The following is an 18423-nucleotide window of genomic DNA, read 5'->3' as shown; positions in this document are numbered from 1 at the left end:
ATTTGCTAAGATTAATTTATGCTTTACATATATAATCATATCTCTAAATAATTATGCCATTAACTTGCTTAGGGCAATCACTTTGCTTAATATATCATAATTTAGCTTACAACATTTTTGTTCAAACAGCATACAACAAAATGAAAACTCATCCCATACTACATTACATCATTTTTTTACCTACTTTTCAGCCAAGTTTGGCAATAACAGAAGCAAAAATTATAGAAACCACTGCAAGAATAACCAAATACAGATTAACATTCTTCTTCCTCTCTAGATGCAACACCTTCTTCTCCAAATCAACCAGTTTCTATTCCACTACCTTCTTCCCCAGATACACCTTCAGATCATCAACCTCGTTCTCCGTAACAAACTTTTCAAGGACTCTTATTGTTGAAACATGGTCATCCAGCCATAAGAAGAACTTGCAGTGACTGGGATTTTTCAGCTGCATGTTCATCATTCCAAAACAAACAAAACATAACTAACTCCCGTATAATCAAACTGACCAAATAAAATCACCAACATACCTTAAAGAATGGACATCCAAAGAACAATCTGTTGGAGTTCGTCATCGTCCTCGATTTGTACAATATGGCGTACACCCCGCATTTGCACGTCGGAGCAATCTCGTCTTTCTCCTCTGCAGCTTCCACGCATTTCACGGTTGGCGGCAGTGGAACGCGTCATGTGCTGGATGAAGCTCCGTCGCTGCCCATTTAAGACTGCACAACACCACCACCCACAAACACTCACAGAACTTAACAACGGTAATGACGAACGAGTTCCATTTGAACAAATAGGGCAAACATAAAAACGACGTCGTCTTTCCATCCAGGGACCCATTTGTCCCTAACCTCAATGCACCTTTATTACATGTGCACCGTAATGGTGGTCTAGGTCCAACACACGCCAACTCAGCGACACATCACCCCTCTCCGTTACGTCTGGGAGAGTATTTTGCACGAAAAAATTTATCTGTCACACGTTTTGAATAGTGAGGGACGTTTTTGTATTTTTAGAACGTGAGGGACGAATATGTCCACAATTTAAAAGATCAGGGACTAATTTGTTCTTTTCTTTTTTTATTAATATGGCACGCGCAAAATGTTGGAAAGTTAAATGTGGCGAGAGCAACTCTGTAAAAGGGGGGAAGAGGGTACACACTGAGTGGAAAAAAGAGAGTGCGGTTCGGCAACAACTTGTTAGTGTAGTTGTTCCCGGTTCCCTATTTCCCCCGTTCCGGTCCAAGACCTCGTCCTCGTCCTCATCCTGAACCGGGCAATTGCATTATTCACTCTCTTTCTTCTGCGAAATTTCCTTTCCTTTCAATTCCATTTTCGTCCCTCAACACAACGACCCCTTCCCTTCAATGCTCTCCACAATTCAACACGTCGTGGTCCTTTCAACATTCAATCGTATACTTCTCCTCCTTTTCTACACATTCACGATTTTATCCTCTTGCCGTGATCTTCACATTTGGGTTTAAATACATGTATATCTTAATTGTAATTTAAGAAACTATTCTTCTTTTTTGGTTGTTGGTATCACAGTCTGATCAGGTTTCCAGTTAATCGGCGATCTGCCTCTGGTTTCTGGTCTCATCGTTTCGGTTTCTTTATGTGGGGTTTGGGGGCACAGAGACAGAGGATAACGGCACAATCACTATCAATTCACAATGTCTATGTCAGATTCCGATTCCTCATCTTATGCTTCCGATTATAAAAACTTCAAACAAATTAGCCGCGAGCGTAAGGCCCTCTCTCTCTCCCTCTTCAATAAGAAAAGGAGATAATTATATTAGATTCCGTTCCGTGATTGATTTGGTTAGAGTTATGAACTCTCTTGAAGTTTCTGTAATTTAGTACCTTCCTTTTTTTCTATCCGCATTTTTGGTTGTTGAAGTTGATGCTGAAGTTTATTTTGTGCATTTTCTCTTTTTTGCCGACATTGGTTATGATCCCAGTGAATACTATGTATTTTGTGTTTTGGCGCATGAATGCTTGAATGGTTTTTGTTTGGGGGGATTTTTTTATTAGTAAAAACACCGTTTTGAAGTGAATGCAAGCAAGTTAACGCCTTAAAACTTGAAGCTTACTGGCAATGGCACCTGTTTCTGGAGATAATAAACAGATTTAGTTGCTTTTGGAGGGAGTTCTATGGAGTTTATCCTAATGGGGAGTGAAATCTTCTTGATCAGGTGTATTGGTTTTGGGATGAAACTGGTAATCTTTGTTTTTCAGTTATGTTGCTGGAAATCTGAGTTTAATTATGGTATGTTGGATATGATGCTTTGCCTTACTGAATGGAGATGCTAATTGTGGAAGGATATCGTGTCACAGTGGATATGTTTTAGACCACCGTGTCTGAATGCGTTGTTATAATAGATAGCTGGCAGAGATTTTTACAGTTATGGTGTTTAAAAGAGGAACTATCTACTGCTTCTGCTATTTGAGGAACTCTATCGTCCCGTTTGAGCTCAAGCTCCCTTCTAATGGGAACGTTAAGTGGCAGCACGGTTCTTAATTTCTTTGCTCTACTAAGTTTGCCCTATTGATTGATGGATACTAGGATGTTGACTTTACTCCTCTGCAGACATTTTTCTAATTCCATGTTGCATAATTCAACAATTTTACATTGGCTGTTCAAGTCCTAACACAACCCCCTTTTTACCTCCGGGCTTGGGATAGGCCTTGTAAACATAGCAGAGTTTAGCTGCCAAATAGAAACAATGCAGGCTATTTGTTACCTTTTTGTCAATGTGGGAATTATTAAGGTTGGAGCAACTTCCTGAAACATAGAGGTTTTACGAAAACTTGAGTGAAATTTCTTTTTTCTTGGTGGTGTAATATGCATACTATATTGTTACTTGGTGCCTTATGGTTGGAGAAGAATTATATAACTCAGGGTAACTTATTGAAATTATCTCTCTTGGGATAAAATGGTCTTTCTAGATTCATAGATCATGGTTATTATGGAGGCTCTCTAACAGATATGTAAAGAGACTGCATTATTTTGTCCTAACCGATAGCAGATAGACAGATTTGAAAATATATTTAATAGTTTAATAGTTTATAGTTCAAGTGGTAATCTTCAGCTAGTGATTAGTATTGGAATCTTTCAATTCCCCCCTCACATATTCTGATCGTACATTGCCTTAAAAAAGTTGACGTTTTGCTTTTTTTTTTTTTTTTTTTTCTGATCTGATCATCCAGTTTAATATATGTGAACTAAAATTTTCTCCAGGATTATTACATGAAATGCTCAGGTCTGCGAAAACTGGGGATTCAAAATCAACATGGAAGGTACAAAATGCCTTCAATCTCATAAATCATGTCTCCGGTTTTTAAATTGCACTATAGAGGCAACTGGAGTTACCCCTTCTATCTATAATTTTCTGGGAATGGATATTGCCACTCCTTTTTTCTAAAATTCTGCAAACATACAATGCAAAAAAATCATATATGGAGTGACATTATCAAAAATGGGAGTGGCATTATTATTTCCCTAATTTTTTTCGTCTTTTTTTTATTATTCTTTTATGATGTTGATTATTGGAAATGGTCAAATTCATGAATCTTCTCTTCTGAATATGTCACCTTGTTAAATGATGTCTCTTCATTTATTGGATATATGGCTACATGTTGCACCCTGAATGTCTCGCTGTAAGCAGCTAAAGGAAATGGGATCATTCATCATTATGGATTCTATCTCAATTTTTTTCTGGACGGATGTGCTATTACTAAATATTAAACCAGCTCCAGAGTTTGTTTACCCTTGTTTCATTGGTTGATTGCCTGCAGGTATTAATAATGGACAAACTTACTGTCAAGATAATGTCTCACTCTTGCAAGATGGCTGATATCACTGATGAAGGTGTTTCATGTAAGAATCACAATATTGCTTTTGGAGCTTTCGCTTTTCCTCTTTCTGCTCTCTTTTTAATCCTTTATGTTCATATTGATAAGCTTCTTCTCCAATTGATAAAAATTCTATATCTGCATCCAATGATTTATTTTTTTACCCCATTACTTCTCTCTGATTTGTTGTTTTATCAAAAGAATAAAAAAAGGTGATTACATGTTGTAGTGAGTAGTGGTAACTCTCAGAGAGTTGGGAGCTGTTCCTAAATTTGGAATTTTCTTTTTTCTCTCTTGTTGGGGTAAAAGAGGAGACTAAATTATTCTGGTAGCATCTGCATTTTGCATAACTAGTTCCATTTGTTGCATGTAATGAGATTTTGCTGTTCTTTTTGTAGTGGTGGAAGACATATACAAACGAAGGCAGCCATTGCCCACCATGGATGCTATATACTTCATCCAGCCAACTAGAGAGAAGTACATATCCTCTTTATTATGCTTGTGGCATATGTAATGAATTATCTTGCATTAACTTGAAAGTGTTCCTAGACTAATGCATAATTCTATAAGTAGAGGCTGATTTCTTAGCTGTATGTCACAGTTACTTTTGCATAATTTGTTGGTTCTACTGGAAAAAACTAAGGTTGTTGCTGCTGAAGAATAATTATTCTGTACTTTTATGGCTACATATTAAATTTAGCTTTGTTGGTCATTCTAACTAATCTGTGCTGTCAAGTCTTATAGATATTGTCTGTACTTATTGATTGTCTCTCCTCATTTCTCTTGACAGCATCATTATGTTTTTGTCAGACATGTCTGGGAGGACACCCTTATACAGGAAGTATGAGTTTTTATATTATCTCCTATCTGTGAAATTTCATCTTGATTTCCACTGTTGGTTTTCAAGCATGTTTTGTACTATGTTCTTGCAGGGCGTTTGTTTTCTTTAGTTCATCTATATCCAGAGAATTGGTGATGGAGATAAAGAAAGATGCGTTGGTGTTGCCTCGCATAGGTGCTTTAAGGGAGGTGAATATTCTTTATTTTAGGATCTATATATTGCACTTGAATTGATATTTTTATGCCAAACAATGTATTTTTGCTGATTGTTATTTTCTCTACTAACTTGACACACTGCAGATGAATTTGGAGTATTTTGCCATAGACAGTCAGGTATGTTCTACTTCTTCATTTCACTTGCTTGTCTGTCATACTACTACATGTTATCTTTGTTCATGATTTTAATGAATATACTCATTTTTTCTTCCCTTTTAGTAGTAAGCGTTAGTATATTTTAGAACTTATGACATGTAGAAGTTTTCGATGAGTTTGTCCACTTCTAGTCCATGTAACCATGGAAGAGACTTTAGAATTGAATGATAGATTGGTATGTTCTATTGTTCTTCCAATTAAGTTCATGTTAATTGGGGAAAAAGAAAACCTCTCCAGGTACAAATTAAACAAACAAGAACCTATGCCTGTGACTGGATCTGCGATATTTGGGGCCAATTGTCTAACAAGGATTAAAGTAACTTGTTCTCACAGAAGTAAAAGGTTGAAAAATCATGATGTGTGGGTCGAATGTGATAGTATGTGCTTAAATTAGCTAAAGGCTCTATTCGGGGTGAAATTTTTAGGCATTTGTTTGAGCTTTTTACAATTTATAAAGAGCTTTTTTCATAAAAAGACAGCTGTAAAAATAATTAATAATGAGATAAGATTAAAAGAAGAGAAAATTAAAACCCAGGAAAAATGCTGTTTCAGCGTTTCTTTCATAGGTTAGAAACTTTTGTTTCTGATAAAATAGCAACCATGCATTTCCGACTAGGTGAAGTCAGCTCCCGAAAAGAAGGTAGCCCAGCAAGTTTGTGGGGTTTGATGAGGATATATATATATATAGTCTTACCTACACAAATAGAGATGCTTTTGCCAGTATTTGAATGTGACACAAGGAAACATCTTTATCATTGACTTACCTTTAAAAAATCTCTAACAAAAGGGTATAAAGGGCTTTTTTTTAAGTTCACAGATGCAGACATCCATTCTGTGCTAGACATTGGTCTTTATGATTTTATTCATACCACACTAACTAAAAAAGATAGTAATATGTAGAGCTACATTATTGGAATGCAAAATTCATGAGATCTATTTATGGAGGTTCCTTCCCTTGAGATAAATATCAACCATCAAATGTGCTAATAAGGAATTGTTTATTAGTTTTAATTTCTTCATTATCTGATATTTTTGAGTATATAGGTCATTCTCTGACTTTTTAGTGATCTCATTTTTCTGATGTGTAATTTTGGTCAAATTAACCCAGGGTTTTGTCACCAATAATGAGAGAGCTTTAGAGGAACTGTTTGGGGACGAGGAGAATCATCATAAAGCTGTTGCATGTTTAAATGTGATGGCTATGCGGATTGCCACGGTTTTTGCTTCATTAAGAGTATGTTGTCAGTGATGTTTGACACTCTGTGATACGAAGACAAAAATTGTCATCAATGTTCTATAACTGAATCATATAAGTTTGTCTTTAGGAATTTCCTACAGTTCGCTTTCGTGCTGCCAAGACCATCGATGCAACAACGATGACTACTTTTCGTGATCTTATTCCAACAAAGCTTGCTGCTGGTGTCTGGGACTGTATCACAAAATATAAAAAAACTATACCTAATTTTCCTCAGACTGAGACCTGTGAATTGCTCATCATCGATAGAACTATCGATCAGGTTTCTTATCTCCATGTTTTGGTCACAGCATTGGACTTTTAATTTTAATTCAACTTACTGTATTATATTGCTTACAACGAGGTTAACATTTTGGATGTAGATTGCTCCTGTGATACATGAATGGACATATGATGCTATGTGCCATGATTTGCTAAATATGGATGGAAATAAATATGTCCATGAGGTATCTTCTAGAATTTCTTTATGTGCCCATTGAAGATTTTTGTCCACTGTCTTGTATATGAACACAAATCTATTGCATTTGTAAGGTTCCTGGAAAAGATGGTGGTTTACCTGAGAAGAAAGAGGTTCTTTTGGAAGATCACGATCCTATATGGCTTGAGCTTCGCCATGCTCATATTGCAGATGTAAGTTCTGCTATTAGTTTTTAATGCATATGGTAGTTTAGGCTTACAGTCAAGTATGTAAGGTCATCTATACTATATTACACTTATGGAACATGATGACTTTTTGATATTGATGCCCTTGCCAGGCTAGTGAACGGTTGCATGAAAAGATGACCAACTTCATTTCAAAGAACAAAGCTGCACAAATCCAACATGGTTCAAGGTGAGTGAATCCCTGATAATTTTTCGAGTTTGATTAATGGCAGCGTAATGTAAAAGATTGTTGGTTAAGAACTAATTGTATTAATGGTAGTATGATATAATGAAATAAATAAAATACTAATTCTGTAGTTCTTATTTAAATGCTTTCCTATGTCATGATAATTTCGTAGCTTGGATGCTTAATTTTGTGTGACCATGTTGGGAAGAAATCTTGTTTCTCTCCTATGTTGTCAAGCCTGATGTTACTCTTATATATGTTACCATTTAATATCATTATTTGTCACTCCTCCATCACCCTATATTACCACAATTAATGTATTGCAACTGTTTCAAAATAACATATGCACTATGTGAATGTGTTATTTGATTGTTCAGAATTTGTTTGGGTGCCATACACAAGTGGTCTTGGTCTACTTAACATCATGAAGCTAAAAATCCAGCAGACTCCTTAGGTATCCCTTTGCACATTCATCCTTGGGAATGATTTGCCAATAGTACCCTCTATTGTACTGAAAATGAATTGCACTCTTAATCACTTGATCCGTAGAGGCTATTATGATATCATGTCAAGGATTAACACTCCTAAAAGCCGAAACTGATAGATCTGCATACAATTGGTTTTGTATCTGTCAAATCTCACCTGTTGCATAAAACGATCAAAGTCGGTAATTGGAAAATAAACAAGGCATGTTTATTTCCTAGTTTGAAAGAATATACTGTTAAGTACCCAAGTGAAGAAAATAAGAAGAATGAGGGAAAAGAGGCAGTTAAGTTTTAGAGAAGAGAATAGTAAAATGGCTCCTCTAACGTTTATTTACTGTAGAAAAATGGAAAGAAGGAGAGTTGAAAATGAAAATAGAGTGGCACGAGCTGATGTAACAAATAGGGTAGCTGGAAAGTTAGTGGGGAGGGCGTGAGTGAGGCATGAATTCTGTTATAGGAGAGAGGATTGAGAATGTATACAAGAGGGTTGAAAGGAATCAGTAGGGGAAGAAAGGATTTAGGCTGGGTAGACCTTAAAATAGTGGTAGCCTCTCTAATGCTACCTTGATCTCTACCTTTTAGTATTTTGCTCTTCCCTGAATAAATCAGAGATCTGGAGAATATCACCCTTATATCTTCCAGCTCCTCTTTTTCTTGTCCATTCTCTTCTACTCTTCTTTCTGTGTTCTTGCCTAATCCTAATATTTGTGGTACCAAGCTCTTACATATACCTGTTTAGTAAAGAGTAAATCGGGAGTCTATTGTAATTTTTATTCATTCAACTAGTCAGTGTCATCATTAACTTGACACAACTTTGCATTTCTTTTATAGAGGAAGTGGTGAAATGTCCACAAGGGACATACAGAAGATGGTGCAAGCACTTCCACAATACAGTGAACAAATTGACAAGCTTTCCCTCCATGTAGAGGTTAGTTCTTTTGTATGGCAATCCAGATAATTAAAGTAAAATGGTGCTGTCTTCACTTGGAAGCTACCTAGAAGAGGTCTTCTAATACATGTTAAAATCTTCAAGGAAATTCTCAATCTTGTAATACTATATTTGTATTGTGGATTGGTGGGACAATTAATTTTGTTTGCTCTTCCCTCACCACCTCTTTGCTAAAGAAATCACATAAAAAATGTGGTGTCGAAAACAATGAAAGCCATTGCCATCTTCCCTTGGTTTATTGCTGCATCAGCAGGTTCCCTACCTTGAAAGTTACTGTGAATCCTAATTTACAGATCATAATCAAACCAACTGTGTCCTATGTATCATTGAGTATTTATTATTATACTAGAAGAAAAAATGAGCCTATCATTATTTAAAACTTTGATGATTCATTTGTATCTTTTCATGTATGAAGTATTATCTAATTAAAAATGACTATTGTGAACATTTGAATATTTGTCATATTATTTTAAAATAGTCACAAAAAAAAAATATTATTTTAAAATATGGATATCCATCAGAAGTTTCAGTTGCTTCCATCATGATTCTTGCCATTGATTACTGAATAAATGATCTTGTGTTTAAACTTGTTACATATTTATGAAGCTTGTTCTTTCTTCAAACAATTGATTGACATTATTAGAGTTTGTGTGTGTTTCACTTTGTACATGAATTATGATATTGAAGTTGGTTAAGATAATGGGTTTTGTATTACCACTGTGCACTTTTTTGTCCAGATTGCTGGAAAAATTAACAGAATCATTAGGGAGTCGAGTCTTCGGGATATTGGGCAACTGGAGCAAAATCTAGTTTTTGGAGATGCAGGGATGAAAGATGTGATCAAATTTTTGACCACAAATGAAGTAAGTAATTCTAACTTCTAAGATGGGAAAAGAAAGGGATACACATGGTCAGGGCACATATGATTAAGAGAAAACTCTTTTGTGCAAAATAATTTGTGAAATTAAAAATGAAACCACTGCCTTTTCATTGGTTAAATTTCATTCTAATTGCTATTCTTATGCAGGATGCTAGCCGTGAAAATAAGTTACGCTTGTTAATGATACTCGCAGCCATTTATCCTGAGAAATTTGAGGGAGAAACTGGTCTAAATTTGGTGAAGGTGTAGTTTTCATAGACTTGGTGGCAGCTACATTACCGCTTAGTGTTCATTTAAAATGTCAAGGAAGAAATTTTGTGATCTTTCCCCTAATCTCTGTATTGGTGGCTGGCCATGTTTTTATCTTTAAAATGCTTTCAGGTAGCAAGGTTGACAAATGAAGATATGATTGCGATAAATAATTTGAGAATGCTTGTGGGACAGCCAGAAGCCAAAAAGACTTCAACTGGTGCATTTGCTCTTAAGTTTGATATAAAGGTAACAGTAACTTATAGTACAAATATGTGATCTTTCAATGCTTTAGTTAAGTCTGAAACGTGCTTCTTTAAGTTGTCAGAAAAAGCGTGCAGCAAGGAAAGATCGTTCTGGTGAAGAAGAGACATGGCAGCTGTCACGCTTTTATCCCATATTAGAGGTATAAATTAAGTGAATACGATTTTAACACATTAAATTCATATTAAATATTAACTTTACAAAAATTTCATTAGAAGGGGAGTATACATAAGTCAACTGTTGAACAGATTTCACACTTCTTTCCTGATTTGATTTTGAACATTGCATAAAGGATAAGTTTGAAGGTTTGTTTTTCCCCCTTTTAATGTATATATGTTTTCCAGTTACATAAAGAAACATGTAAATATGCTGGTTAATTTCTATACCTTAAAAACTAACCATAAATAAAAAAAAAAAAATCAAAAATAAAAACCAGAAAGGGTACTCACTAAACAGTTGTTTGCTACATCTTTTAATCTCATTGTAAAGGAAACAAAAGCTAACTTCATTTTTTTTTACCATGACATTTTTAGTCTAAAATATTGTACTATTGTTCAAGAAGTTGCTTATGAAGCTTTTTCTTAGCCTCATATGTGATGAGTAGAATATCTATTATTCAGGAACTCATTGAAAAGATCAACAAAAATGAATTGTCCAAGGAGGATTATCCATGTTTAAATGACCCAAATCCAACTGTCCACGGTGTTCCTTATGCTCAATTACATCAAAATCCTCCTGCTCATTCCATGAGGTCAAGGCGCACACCAACTTGGGCTCGACCTCGAGGCTCTGATGATGGATATTCAAGGTTTTACTTTCTTTTCTCTCCATTAAAAAATCGTAATATAATAAATGCTTTTAGTGTTAGTTTATCCACGAACCGTGACCGTGGTACTAATCCTCCTCGCTTATTTGCATAAACTGGCTTAAGCTTGCCATTATGTAGGTAATTTGTAGGACTATCATGCATCAGACAAAATTGCCAATTGTCCTCTGGTTTCAAAATATTCATTTAATTTTCATCTTTTCCTGCTGTTGCACAGTGATTCGGTTCTCAAACACTCATCCAGTGATTTCAAGAAGATGGGACAGCGGATATTTATATTCATTGTTGGTGGAGCAACCAGATCTGAGGTCTGAATAATATTGATTTGATCAAATGAGGGTGTCATTTAACCACTTTCCATCTTTTCTGTTCTCTGATATATTGTTTTAAAATCTCCAGCTTCGGGCTTGCCACAAGCTTACCAGTAAGCTGAGGAGGGAAGTTATTCTAGGGTCGACAAGTCTCGATGATCCTGCAACATTTATTACGGTATTGCATCTAACCCCTCCCTCCCACCCCAAACCCCCCTTCTTTTTTTTTTTTTTGTTCTATTTTTAAATTCAGTTGTGCTTGCAATTCACCTGAACGATCGCTGCAAAATATCTTGTTTTATTGCAGAAATTAAAGTTGCTAACGGCATTGGATGATCTCCAGATATGATTCTATGGGCTTGGAAAGTGAAAGATGAGATTATATTTGTCAAATATTGTTGTATTCGTAGAGTTTAATCATGTCAATATAGCAAATTCTTTGAACATTTGAGCTGTGCTTCAGCCAAGCTGCTGAGTGACAGATTGTGCATATGCTAGGAATTCTTCATTGGTTAACGGTTAGAGACGCATTTTACTTTTTCCCCCCCTTCTTTAATATAAATATTTCTGGCAAGAGACTCATCCAAATTGGAATTAATGAATTTGGAAGGAAACTTGTGTGGAGGAGAGATGCGGAAAATTGTAATGCTAAACAATAACACCATGTTTTCCATGGAAATGATGTTTGAGAAGAATTGGTCGTATAAAATGTAAGGCACCATATTATTCTTTTAAAGTGAAAGGATTGATAGAGTGATAAATTGAGAGTTTAATGATTATTGAATTTATAATTTCTATTATGGGTGGATTTCTTTATCTTGATTTAAGGGTGATAAAAATCAAGGTTTTAAATTAATTCGGTAAAGTTAAAAGTTCAAATATTCAATTGAAATTTAATCGGCATTAAATTAAATATAATAAAATAATATATTTATATATAAAATATATTTTTAAAAAATCAGTTAATGGTTAAAAAACTGTACAGGTTCAACTCTTTCTACTTAAGGCTAGTAACGTAGTTTATAGAACAAGAGGGGATTAAAAAGCTCAAGGGGGCTAATAAGGGCGATGTAAGAGGTAGGTTAATTTGGGATAAGTGAGGAAAAATTCAAATGATGGCCTCAATCATTTCTTGGTATGTATCTATATTCTATATTGGACATAATAGATTAAAACAAAGTAAAGAATATCAGAATGAAAAGAAGGGTAAAACACACAGGAATAAAATTTATGGTTTGAATGTAACCATACAATTAGGTTCAAAACTCACGGGTTGTGTGTTTTCTAGCTCAAAAATCATATATCAGTTATACATGTCATGTAAGTAGAATTCAAGAGTTCCCATTATTCTCATTGTAAATCTTAGGGTGGCCCTTAAAATATTAGTATTTCTCCTTGATGAAATGTTGTTAACTAACTAACATGTAATGCTATATATACAAGGTGTGTGGATTGTATGCTATATGCTAAAAGGGTAAACTATACTAATTAATCCACATATTCTATAACTAATAAGTTTAGAATTGCAAACTAAACTAAATGTCTAAGATATAAACTAAAGTGCAAAGTGCGGAAATAAAGTAAAAATATAGCAAAAGAACAATGTATAAGTACTGAAAGATAAAAATAAAAATAAAAATACAGAAAAATAAACAAAATAAGATAAAAAGAGTCTGTAGTGGTTCACCAAAAAGATACACCAGGGATGGCGACCTCCCCACACTTAAAATATAGCATCGTCCTCGATGCTCACTCAAGCTGGGTGTGAAGGAGTGTCATCACTGGAAGGATGGGCTGCTGGAGTCTCTGTGGTGGCCTGAGGGTCTGCAGACTGGATAAGTGTAGGAGGATCTGTCTACTGCAGGGGAGGCGCTGACTGTAGAGGCATCTCTGGGTCTGCAGCCTGAATTTGATGAGGCTCCGCATGCTGTGGTGCAGCCTGCTCTGGTCCTGCCTGCTCAGCCTCTCTCTGTGCATGTGTCTCCTCCTCATGCTCGTCCGTCTCCTCCTCATATGGCTCTGATGGTGTGTCAGGCTCGGAGGGGATGTCGCCGCCGGATCGGATAATCAACTTGAAGTGCTCATAGCGTCGCTTGTTGCGACGCTCAGATCTCTTATATCGCCGCCATTTGCGGTGCTCCATCTGGTCCATCTGCTGAAATAGGCGGTGCACGAGGTGGTAAACGGGCTCTGAGGCAGGTGGAGGGGTAGTGGTGGTAGCTGGTGTAGCAGTGGATGAAGAAGGGACAACTGAAGGTGTGGCAATCTCATCAGAAGCGGTGAGGAATGGGGGTCTGTGGCCTAAAGCATAAAACTTCCTGCTGTGAGGGATAATCTTCTTGCAGTCCGCAGCAGGTGGCTTCTCATCAGCAAGCTCCCAAGGCACGTCAGCTCGACGGCCGAGCTGGGTGATCAGATAAGGGAAAGGGAGAGTGCCTCTGACATGGACCCTGGCCATATAGTACCGGATGAAACGTGGAAGGTACACGTCCTTACCCTCCATCACACACCAGATGAGGGTGATCATAGCAGCGGGCAGCTCCGTCTCATGAGTGCTCGGCATCACATAGTTGCTCAAAATATGGTGCCAGAGCCGAGCCTCATCATTCAGATAAATCAGCTTGATTCCCTTAGGCATCACTGTGTTCTTTCCCATGACCCATGGGACAGTAGGATCAAGGGCTATCCACTGCTTGACAGCATCCCAGTCAAATCTCATAAAGCACACATCCTCTTCAGCCTTTTGGTAACCGTCAGGCTGATCTGATTTAGGCTGAAGGTGGAGGATGTCCTCAATGGCTTCCTTAGTGACCAAAATCTGTTTCCCTCTGAGGTGCACTGCATCCAGGGTAGTCTTGAAATAGTTGCAGTAAAACTCTGTGACCCAGGAAGCATTGACCTCTGTCAAGTTTCTCTCTAAGAAGAACCAGCCTCTCTGTTTTATCTGTTCGGAGGTATACTGCTGTAGTTCTTCTAGAATTTTCAGAGTTCTCACCAGGTACAGGTTCCTGGAGGTGGCAAACACTGGATACTTCAGCTCACAGTATCTGTTTGCAAATTTAACTGGATCATTGGCAGTGAGGAGCTGGTCAGCCTTCTCCTGCGGGGTAAAGTGCTTCTCCTGCCAAGAGTCATCATGCATAATGTCGAGGATGGACATAGAGGATTCGCCTCTTTTCCGTTTGCCAGTGGTTGCTTTGCCTTTTCCTTTGCGCTGAGGGTCAGACATCCTAAAAAGCAGAAATTCCAGGGTATAATTGAAGAACAAAGCAGGAAAATAAGTAGGCAAATAGAATAATAACAATATAAGCACAGAGTGGCAAAATAGCAGTAGAATTATGAAATGAGTTAAGCATATGTGCATTATGGAGTGTGTATGAGTTAGAAATCTGAGATGAAAAATCACAATCCAAAATGTAATATAAGTAGAATTCATGTTAATTAGGAAAAATAATAATCATGCCTTGAGTTAGAAAGTTAAAGGAAATAGTTAAAAACCAAAAAGAGAAATTTGAAAGTTAGATCGGTTAGGATTGAAAAAGAGGTTAGAAGGTGGAAATCAGTGAGTTAGGAGAAAGAAAATTAAAGTGAGTGGCATTGATAAATGTTTCCTAGGTAACAATAAATTCACAATTTTAAAGAATAATCAACTCATATTCAAGAAAAAATTTCAGTGTATTGATGATAATTCAGATAGATACAGAAGTTGGCAAAAATTAAAATGAAATCATCAATGATGCAAGTTTAGTAACCAGGGAATCGAAAGGAATAAGAATGCGAGCCTGTGTATTCATGAATTAGTGTGGTTATAGCTAAGTGATGCAAAATGCAAAATTGCCAAAACCAATACATGAATGAAAAGGAAACAATATGCAGAAAATTGGGCAGCATTCCGGCTAAAATTGGATGATCCCGGAAATAAACAGCAAGGAAAACAGTTCATATGAATTTAAATAAAGCTGCAAATAGACACAAACAGTAGGAACAGTAAAGAATAGTCTTAACAGCAGCATGAACAGTAAGAACATCACAGCAAAAATCAGAATTGCGAAATTGATGAAACAAGTAGCAAGAATGGCGTAATTATCAGGCCTAAATCCACTAACCACATCCTAGCTACCTAACCACCTAGAATCCACTACAAACATGCATCTCTAACTAGCCTAATTCGAACATAATCTTAAAAATAAGCAAATAACTACAAGTGATAGAGAAATTGGCCTTCGGTAGAACCTGGTATGTGTAAGAACAGAGGTGAGGGCAAAGAGATGGTGGTGGTGTTGCGGCGGCACTGGGGGGGCACGGCGGCATGGTGGTGGAGCAGGGGCAGTGGCAGGGTTTGGGTTGGGTGAGGGGGAGAGGAGGGGAGAAGGGGGCGAGGGTTGTGGGTTGGAGGGGGTTGTGATGGTGGGAGGTGGTCGGAGGTTGGCCGCGGTAGGGGGCAGTGGTGGAGAAGGGCGGCGGTGGGTGAGAGGGAGGGTTGGGAGTGGTGGAGGAAGAAAAGAAAGAAGAGAGGGGGGTGGGTGTCGCGGCGGGGTCTGGGTGGTTGGTGGTGGTGCGGCGGTCGGAGGTGGTCGGCGGTGGTGATGGCTGCAGAGGAGGGAGTTGCAGAGAAGGGGAGGAGAAGGGGGGTATGGGGGCGCGATGGGGTTAGGGTTCGCATGACTTGGGGTTAGTGGATTCAAATCCACGCGAACGCATGGGGCACGTGATCGCGTGGCTAGGGTGAAATGGGATTGACACGGTCGCGTGATTGACGCGATCACGTGGAATGGGTAAAAGATGAATGACGCGGTCGCGTGAGGCACGTGACCGCGTCGCTGAAATTTGTGCTAGACGCACACTTCCAGCGTCGTTTCAGCGCAACTCTCTGTCTTCATTTAGGGGGCCATAATATCCATGCGACGCGGACGCGTCGCTCACGTTTTCACGTGGGATGAGTGTTTTGCAAGTGACGCGTTCGCGTCAGGGACGCGAACGCGTAGGCCGTTTTGTGCTAAACGCATACTAGCCGCACGATTCCAGCCCAGATTTCTGGGCGTTGGATTTTTATGCCGATTTCCAGATCACGCATTCGCTGAGTGACGCGGACGCGTGGGAGGTATTTTTCGCAACTGATGTGAACACGTTAGCGACGTGGTCGCGTGGAACAATTTGTGCCAAAGGCACGCCTCCAGCCACGCTTTCGCGTGACTTTCTGTTCACTTTCCTTTTCTTCTTAATGCACTTTGTGACGCGGACGCGTCAGCGACGCTTACGCGTCGCGTGCATTTTTTTCTTTTTTTTTTTTATATATGCAATTATGCAATTATGCAGTATGCAATGCTAATGTAGATGCTATGAATAATATCTAGGTTCAATGAAAATAATGTAATAAAAAAACAAACAACACAAAATAAAATTGAAAAAGAAACGACCATACCATGGTGGGTTGTCTCCCACCTAGCACTTTTAGTTAAAGTCCTTAAGTTGGACATTTGATGAGCTTCCTGTTATGGTGGCTTATGCTTAAATTCATCCAAAAATCTCCACCAATGTTTGGAATGCCAACAGCCTCCGGGATCCCAAACTAGGCATGTGAAGTTTTTGAGCAGCTTCAAACAGATTCTCAGGCTCCTAGGGTGACGAATGTCAGAATATTTTCCAGGATCCCAAACTTTATTTTTAAATCCGCCTTCGTCTTGATCTATATTCTTCCATCTGGGTGGTTTAGAAATTGTATTCTCACCAATATGACCAAACTTCTTCCGAGACCCATTCAATTGAACTTGGTACCAATCCGTGCACTTTGAATTGAAGCGTGGAACCTTATTGAATCTTGCACACCAGCTTTGAGCATGAGCCATTTTCCTCTTACTCTTAAAGCCGCAGAGAGCTCTAAGCTGGCTATCTGTTTCAAGCAAACCATATTCAAGTGGAAAAGTAATGATAAAGGTTAAGGATTGTACCCACTTGAAGCTTGTATTAGGTGGTAATGGCCTTGGGATAGATGTTTCCAGTGGTTTTGTAAGCTCTACTCCCTTGTATTCTTCTGTGAACTCCTCCACTTCTTTGCAAAATTTTTCAACTGCAACTGCGTCCTGATCAAAGTCTTCTATGTCTTCCTCGTCACTCAAGTCATAAGCTAGAGGTTGAGAGAAATCTACCTCGACATCATCTTCATATTCACTTGGATGAGGTTCTTCAGGCTCAGGGAGTTCAGTTGCTGATGTAAGTTCATAACTAGGAGAGCTTGATTCATGGTCATCACTGCCTATGGAATCAATTTCTTGGTCTGTTCCGTCCAATTTTTCACAAGGTAAATGCTTCGGGGGTTGTGCACTATCCTCCTTGGCATCAATTTCGAACTTCTCAGCGGAATCCTTTACAGTTCTCGATTCGCATGGAGGTTCAGCATCTCCTAAATCTTCAACCACTTCTTCCTCTACAACTATCATGGCTTCCTCCACTTGTTCCAATACAAAGCCATGCTCCTCATTGTCCACCAAAGTTTCTAGTGTCTCCTTCATGCTACGCTCTTCTTTAGATTCTCCACATGTAGCCATGGGAGTACTTTGAGTGCTCAGATGTCGGGAAGCTATTATATTTACTACCTCAGTTAAGGCAGTAGTGAGTTCCAGTACGCCCCTTTGCATCTTCGCTTTCCCTTGAAGAAGAACACGAAGTTTGTCATTCACTGGAGGTTGGGGTGGGTATGAGGGTTCATTGGTTGAGAGAGAGGGTTCATAATAAGAATGTGGTAGTTCTTGGGAGTAATTGGATTGGAATTGTAGTGGATAAGGGTCATACGGTGGTGAATGGTGAAAAAGAACTTGTGAGTGTGGTGGTTCAAAGCTACGTTGAGAGGATGGTCTATAAGCACAGGGTGGAGCTTGTTGGTTATTACAAGGGGGTCCACCATATCTATCAGCTTGGTATGCATTGTAGAGTGGTCCTTGCCCATGATATCTTGGAGGGTGTTGTTGCCTAAAGGGTTGATCAAGGCCTCTTGGCTCCATCCATCTTTGATTGCTTAGACTTTGATGCATATTCCTGTTATAGCTTCTACTCCTTTCAACAGATTTAGAACCAAACTCAAAGCGAGAGGGGTGAGAATTCATAGTAGCTAATAGAAATAAAAGGGAAAAACAAAAACAAATAAACAAGCAAAAAAAAAATATTTACAATAACTAATAATAAGGCACACGTTTGCAATTCCCTGGCAATGGCGCCATTTTGAAGAGAGAACTTTTGCGTGGTCTAGAAATTCGCAGATAAATCCTCGTTGCAGGTATAGCTTCTAAACCAACAAAAGTCCTTTCAT

The 18423-nt window shown here is 38.1% G+C and overlaps 1 protein-coding gene across 2 annotated transcripts; it reads left to right on the top strand.

Annotated features, from left to right (window-relative positions):
• Positions 1–1120: 1120 nt before the first annotated feature.
• LOC107630580 (SNARE-interacting protein KEULE) lies at positions 1121–11856 on the top strand. Of its 2 annotated transcripts, XM_016333773.3 has the most exons (22): positions 1121–1418; positions 1554–1751; positions 3247–3305; positions 3804–3885; positions 4259–4337; positions 4651–4701; positions 4793–4889; positions 5001–5033; positions 6181–6306; positions 6398–6589; positions 6690–6773; positions 6859–6957; positions 7083–7159; positions 8473–8569; positions 9328–9453; positions 9618–9713; positions 9852–9968; positions 10048–10125; positions 10604–10791; positions 11027–11117; positions 11209–11298; positions 11428–11856. In XM_016333773.3, the coding sequence occupies exons 2-22, from the start codon at positions 1679–1681 to the stop codon at positions 11467–11469; spliced, it is 1977 nt and encodes a 658-aa protein (XP_016189259.1). In that variant the 5' UTR covers positions 1121–1418; positions 1554–1678; the 3' UTR covers positions 11470–11856. The 2 variants fall into 2 exon arrangements, with proteins under 2 accessions (XP_016189259.1, XP_088357563.1); XM_088501437.1 differs by lacking the exon at positions 1121–1418 and having other exon boundaries at positions 1541–1751.
• The last annotated feature ends 6567 nt before the right edge of the window (positions 11857–18423 follow it).

This window comes from Arachis ipaensis, chromosome B1, assembly GCF_059453495.1.
Source record: "Arachis ipaensis isolate K30076 ecotype BB chromosome B1, ASM5945349v1, whole genome shotgun sequence".
Lineage (NCBI taxonomy): Eukaryota > Viridiplantae > Streptophyta > Magnoliopsida > Fabales > Fabaceae > Arachis > Arachis ipaensis.
This window is presented reverse-complemented; position numbering and strand designations above follow the sequence as displayed.